Genomic DNA, 7353 nt, shown 5'->3' on the forward strand with positions numbered 1-7353 from the left:
TACGAATTGGGCTACGAACCTTAAAGTCAGCGGTTCGAAACTACCAGCCGCTCCACGGGAGAAAGATGAGGCTTTCTACTCCCGTAAAGATTTACACCTCGGAAACCCTGTACAGGGTCGCTATGGGTCAGAACCGACTTGACGGCACTTAACAACAACAACAACATCTCATGAAAGTAAAATTTTGCTGAAAATAATTTTAAAATGGCTGAAACAGGATGTTGACAGGGAACTGCCATATGTTTAAGGCTGATTCAGACGAGGATGTGGAACGAGGGATATCACTGCTGACATCAGATGGATCTTGGCTGAAAGAATAGAATACCAGAAAGATGTTTATCTGTGCATTATTGACTACAATAAAAGCTTTCAATTGTGTGAATCATAACAAGTTATGGACAACACTGTGGAGAATGAGTATTCTGGAATACTTTATTGTGCTTATGAGAAGCCTGTACATAGACCATGAGGGAGTTGTTGGAACAGAACAAGTGCAACATTGAATGGTTCAAAATTAGGAGTATGTGCGAGGGTTGTATTCTCTCACAATATTTATTCAATCTGTATGCTATGCAAATAATTCAAGAAGCTGGATTATATGAAGAAAAATGGGACATTAGGGTTGGAGGAAGAATCATTAACAACCTGTGATATGTAGATGATATAATCTTGCTTGCAGAAAGTGAAGAGGACTTAAAATACTTACTGATGAAGACCAAAGACTACAACCTTGACTTTGTGTTACACCTCAATGTAGAGAAAACAAAATCCTTACCACTGGACCAGTAAATCAACACTCATGGAAGCAATAGTCAAGAAATAAAATGATGTATTGTATTATGAAAATCTGCTACATAAGACTTCTTTAAAGTGCAAAGATATCAGTTTGAGAACTAAGGTGTGTCTGACCTAATCCATGGTATTTTAAATAACTTCATACGCATGTGAAAGTTGGACAATGAAAAAGAAGACCATAGAAGAATGGATGCATTTGAGTTATGCTGTTGGAGGAAAATATTAAAAGTACCATGGACAGCCAGAAGAACAAACAAATCTGTGTTGGAAGAAGTATAGCCAGAATGCTTTTTTAGAGGCCAGGATAGTGAGACTTGGTCTCTCATACTTCTGACATATTACCCAGTTTCTGGAGAAGGACATCATGCTTGGTAAAATTTAGGGTAAGCGAAAAAGAGGAAGACCCCTCATTTAGAAAGACTGGCACAATGGCAACAGCAATGGGCTTAAGCATAGCGATGATTGTGAGGTTGGCGCAAGGACCGGGCAGTGTTTCATTCTATTGTTCATAAGGTTGCCATGAGTTGGGACTGACTTGAAGGCACCTAACAACAACATAACATCGGCAAAATACTGAATGATGTACAAATTCTCAAAGGAAGATGGAAGGAATACACAGAGTTACTGTACTGAAAAGAAATGGTCAATGTTCAGCCTTTTCAAAAGGTAGCATATGATCAAGATTCAATGGGACTGCATGACGGAACAAGTCCCAAGGGTACACTGAAAACACTGGCAAAGAACAAGGCTGATGGAATACAAATTGAAATCTTTCAACAAACTTATGCGGCACTGGAGGCACTCACTCATCCATGCCAAGAAATTTGGAAGACTGTTACCTGGCCAACTGATTGGAAGAGATCCATACATGTGTCCATTTCAAAGAGAGGTGACCTAACTGAAAGCGGAAATCATCAGACAATATAATTAATATCACATGAAAGTAAAATTTTGCTAAAGATATTTCAAAATTGGTTGCAACAATACATTGATATGTAACTGCCACAGGCTCAAGCAATATTTAGATAAGAATGTGGAACTAGGGATATCATTTTTGACAGATGGATCTTGGCTGAAAGCAAAGAATACCAGAAATACGTTTACCTGTGCTTTACTGACTATGCAAAGTTTTTTGACTTTGTGGATCATAACAAGCAATGGATAATATTGCAAGGAATTAAGTGTTTCAGAACACTTAATTGTGCTCCTGAGAAACCTGTGCATAGACTAAGAAGGAGTCATTCAGACAGAACAAGGGTACACGGAATGATTTAAAATCAGAAAAGGTGTGCACCAGTGTTGTGTTCTTTCACCATACTTACTCAATCTGTATAATTATCAAATAATCTAAGATGCTAGATTATATGAAGAAAAATGTGGCATCAGAATTAGAGGAAGACTCATTAATAACCTGCGATAAGCAGATGATACAACACTGCCTGCTGAAAATGAAGAAGACTTAAAATAATTACTAATGAAAGATCAAAGCCATGGATATGGACCTCAGTGTAAAGAAAACAAAAATCCTCACCACTGGACCAATAAATAACATCATGATAAATGGAGAAAAAAAAGATTGAAGTTGTCAAAGACTTCATTTTGAGTAGATCCACTATCAACACTCAAGAAGCAGCAGTCAAGCAATCAAACAATATATTGCATTAGGCACATTAGCAGCACAAGACCTCTTTAAAGTGTTCAAAGCTAAGATGTCTGTTTGAGAACTGTGGCGTGCCTGACCCAAGTCATGTTATTTTCAATAGCCTCATATGCATGTGAGAGTTGGATAATGAAAAAAGGAAGACTGTGGAAGCATTGATGTATTCGAGTAATGGTGCTGGAGATGAATATTGAGGGTGTCATGGAGTGCCAGAAGAACAATCAAGTCTGTGTTGGAAGAAGTATAGCCAGAATGCTTCTTAGAAGCCAGGATGGCAAGATTTTGCCTCTCATACTTCAGACATATTATCAGGAGGGACCAGACCCTGGAGCAGGACATCATGCTTGGTAAAGAGGGGAGTCACAGAAAAAGTGGGAAACCCCCAAACAAGATGGATTTGCACAGTGGCAACAGTAACGGGCTTAAGCATAGCTGCAATTATTAGGATGGTCTGGGACCAGGCAGTGTTTCATTCTATTGTACATAGGGTTGCTATGGGTTGGAACCAACTGAACCGCTCAACAACAGATTTCTCTATATAGCCAAACTACAAGTCTAGTCCAAAGGTAAAATAAAGACATTTTCAGATATGAAAATTTATCTCTAGTGCACTTTCTCTTAGAAGTCCTTGGGTGGTGCAGAGGTTAACACACTCAGCTGCTAACCAAAAGGTTGAACGTTTGAGTCCACCAATAGGTGCCTTCAGAGAAAGTCTGGCAATCTAATTTCTAAAAGCTAGCTAATGAAAACCCTATAGACTACAGTTCTACTCTGTCACATGTGGAATCACCATGGTTCAGAATCAATACAACAGCAGTTGTATTAGAAGATTCCTTCTTTATCACAGGTATTTTCAGTTTGACAGCAATCAAAACCATTCATTATGCTAATAATTTGGTTGCTGTTGTTAAAGTGCTGGTTCTGACCCACAGTGAGCCTGTATAGGAGTGGATGGTGAGCCCGAACCCCTGACCTTGCAGTTCAAACAGACTATGCAGTCCAGTGCATTAACCCATAGCACCACACCAGTAGGTCCTTTAAATTTAGAGATGGATTTAGTTTTGGGAAACTTTTAAAATATAATTTTGTTGATACCTTCCTCCTTTCCATTATCTCTGGCCCCTTTTTTCTGGAACTGCCATTAGATCTGTGTTGGAACTCTGCACTGTTCTTTTAAATCTTTTTTCTTTCCTATTTTTCAGCTTTTATCTTGTTCTTCCTGAGATTTCCTTGGCTTTGCCAGTGCATTATCTATTGAATTTTAAAATTATGACTGGATTTTAATACTTGTTAATATGTGTTCAATTCTTTTTCTTCTTTTTTTAACAGATCTTGTTCTTACTATTTGGTTGAAATGCTGTTTTATTTGAAGATATTAATTATAGTTGCCTTTGAAGTTTTCTTATTTCCTACCTCATCTATGCTTCTTGGTTTTTAAAAATTTATTTTCATTTTGGTCTCTCTCATTTTAGAGATTTTTTTCCTTTAAGAACTCTTGTACTCTAGTTAGACTGGAGGCTGTACAAGCAGAATGGTATTTTCACATGAATCTACAGGCTCTGGCTTCAGGTTGGTGTCTCACAATTTGCATGCACATTCCCAGAAATATAGGTGAATTTTGGTTGCCTCCAGATGCTTTAGAAGAATCTTATAAAAATAATAACTCAATGACAGATATTTAGAAAAGCAAAACATCTTACCGGCAGGTTGGGGAAAAACTGGAGGAATGGTTCCAGGTGGTACAGCAGGAGGATAATTTGGAAATATTGGTAGAGGCACAGAGAAATTCACTCCCAATGAGCTCTATGGAAGTTTTAAAAGTTTTAAGACAATGCAACAAAAACATTTCAAACAGACTAATTTAAAATGTACTATAGAAGTCATAGGAAATTCTTACCAATTGTTGCAAAGCAAAAAGTGCAGCTCTCTCCTTGGCTTCATTTTCAGAGGGACACTGTGGTCCATGTACCAGTAAACCATTAGATAATTTTACCTGGCAGACTGTCATTGTCTAAGAAAGAGAAAATGAATATCTATGAAATTATTTGCTTAGGAAGTTGACAGCACTCTGTAAAAAAGAATTCAAATATATTTTAGGTTATCATGCAAAATTTCAATATTTACAAAATAAATGACTCCCTAAACTGGTTGAAGGGTCAAACATTCGTATGCAAATGAAAGCCAACAATTTTTTCTTTAAACTAAGGTTGTGATAAGACTTACCATCTGTTTTTGTAAATAGGTTTATTGGAACAAAGCCACGCCCATTATTTTCCATATTGTCTCTGGCTGCTTTTATATTACAACATCAGCGCTGAGGAGATGCAACAATGACCAGATTTCCTGAAAAACCCAAACTATTAACTATCTAGGCCATGTCATCTGGAGTCCTGGTGTGGTGCTGTAGAATAAACACTGGACTGATAACGCAAGGTCAGTGTTTCAAACCCACCAGCTGCTTCTCAGAAACCCTAAAAAGGGTAGCTATGAGTTGGAACTGACTAGATGGCATCGAATTACAGAAAAAGTTTGCTGATTCCTGCTTTATACCATCCAGTAATTAAAAGATACTGTTTTGAATATGAATTAATTTCCAAAATCTAAGACTCAAAGGGTCTGACTATTGATGATATTTTCACATCTAAATTACACTAATTTTTTTTTCCTGTAACAAAAAGATTCTTAATAAAATAATTCTCCCCTGTGCCAAAAAAGTTAGCAACCTATGCAATACCATCAGTTTAATCCTGCCTTTTGCTTTAGGCTAGAGTATCAAGAACTTACACATGTAAAGAAGGTAAAATAAACTTTGTGTAGTTAGTGACTGCTAAAATATAATCTAGGCATCCCTAAGCCAGTTTCCAGGAGCATTTTAAGGTCAAAATAATTTTCATAATAATATTAAAATACTATTTGCCACTTTTCTTTCTCATTTGAGTATAAAAAATTCACTAATATAGTTTCAGATTCCACATTGTAATCAACCTTTAAGAAAATACTACTTTCCAAGTTTTAAAGAAATATCAAGGAACATCCACAATTATCTGAAAAAGCTATTATTATATTGCCTTTTTCCTGCCTTGCTCAACTATCTATCTGGGTGAGGACAGATGTTCTTCATCTATATCAACCAAAACAACACATTACAAGAGATTGAATATAGAAGCAGATCTGAGAATCTAGCTTCTTTTATTAAAACAAAAATGAAAAAGATTTGTAAAAATGTAAAGCAGTGCTATTTTTCTAATTTTCAAAATATTTACTTTTAATTAAAAATTAATTAATAAACATTAAATACTATCAGCTTTAATTCCTAAAATGGTATATATGGAGGATTTTAATATAAAATCTTATGAATTTTCACAAAAATAAAATTGAGATTCTATAATTCTTTAGTAGTTCTGAGACTAAAAAGTTAGAGAACTGCTGCTATAGATCAAGATGCCTGTCTCTATCAGTCTGAAGAATCTTGCCAGTCATACCTGCTGCCCAGGGTCCTCACCTTCAGCCTCTTTGAGAGCTGTGGTTATGTACAAATGGACCATCCAGAATCATAGAGTAAATAATACCAAAACCCCAGCCCCATTCATCATACTTTCTCTACTTAAAGATTTTTAGTCAATTTACTTAAGCTCACTGTTAAAAGAAATTATACAAATGGGACAGTAGTATAACATGCCTGTGGTGTTCGAAGAAAGGAGAAATCTGGTTGTGGCATTCCAACAAGGGAACAAATTCGAGAAAGTTCAGTCACTGGTGTGGACACAGGAGGGATCTGGCTGGGAGCAGGCCAACATACATTATCCACAGATTGAACATTATGGTACTCATTAGCACTGTGAGACTTGTTCATGTAAGAGACTATAAGAGAGAAAAGAACAGCTCTATATTAATAAAATGATATCTAAAGCTATTTAATTATTGAAAGGTTTTATAGAAGGGCAGGTAAATGCTAAAATGTGAAAAATTAATTTCCAATGAATCAAATACTAGGAACTATTCAGTATTTCCTAAACTTACTGTGACTTCAATAACAATTTTAAGATGATTTAAAATTATACAGTATTTTAAAATACAATATTATAGATGATGTAAAAAATTACCATTTTGAGTGACTAACAACTAACTATATGGTACTGATTAAGCTAATTTTGAACAATCAAATAGCTTTTTTGAGTTGATTTATAATTAACTGTTTAATTTTGAGGTTTTGGATTTAGGCTTAGGTCTCATTATCCCACTTTACATCCTAAGAAACACACACTAATTTTTCTACTGCTACAAAATGATGCTTCTTAAAAGCTTTTCTGAAATTAAGTCTTTTAACTACTTTAACATAGAAGATAATTTAAAAAATTTAAAATCCCACATTCTTTATGATCAGCAAACCACTAATGGGGCATGAAAAATGAATCCAAACACTTCACTATTATAGACTTTAAAATAAGCTATGTGGTTTGCCCCAAATCACAAAGCCAGTAACTTCTGTAATGTGGTTTGGACTTAGGGCTCTTGATTCCAGTTATTGTAATTTAAAATAATTTATCCTAATATTCAATGGGTATAAATGGGGCTGGACTCTGATGTTTCAGATTTTGATTCATAATAATCTCATATCTGCTTATGCTAAACTATTTTTTATTTTTCTGAGAAACTTCTATCCCCTCTGACTTTTATACTAGTTATTCCTCCTGGAAAGGCTTTAGCTGATAGAACTATAAGGGAGATAGAGGCAATGATGACCATTTACTGAATTCTAATATTCCAGAGCTCTGGTAGCGTAATGGTTACGAATCGGGCTGCAAACCGCAAGGTCAGCAGTTCGAAACTACCAGCTGTTCCGCGGGAGAAAGATGAGGCTTTCTGCTTCTGTAATGATTTACAGCCTTGGAAACCCT

The 7353-nt window shown here is 35.7% G+C and overlaps 1 protein-coding gene across 3 annotated transcripts in view; it reads right to left on the minus strand.

Annotated features, from left to right (window-relative positions):
* XRN1 (5'-3' exoribonuclease 1) overlaps positions 1–7353 on the minus strand; it is a 223618-nt gene that overhangs the window by 7397 nt on the left and 208868 nt on the right. For all 3 annotated transcript variants that reach the window (XM_006869856.1, XM_006869855.1, XM_006869854.1), the window contains exons 37-39: positions 6135–6316; positions 4353–4466; positions 4156–4258 (exon numbers count right to left, since the gene is read on the minus strand). In XM_006869856.1, coding sequence (XP_006869918.1) covers positions 4156–4258; positions 4353–4466; positions 6135–6316 — 399 coding nt within the window. The remainder of the gene's footprint in view (positions 1–4155; positions 4259–4352; positions 4467–6134; positions 6317–7353) is intronic.

Source organism: Chrysochloris asiatica, unplaced genomic scaffold, assembly GCF_000296735.1.
Source record: "Chrysochloris asiatica unplaced genomic scaffold, ChrAsi1.0 scaffold00136, whole genome shotgun sequence".
Lineage (NCBI taxonomy): Eukaryota > Metazoa > Chordata > Mammalia > Afrosoricida > Chrysochloridae > Chrysochloris > Chrysochloris asiatica.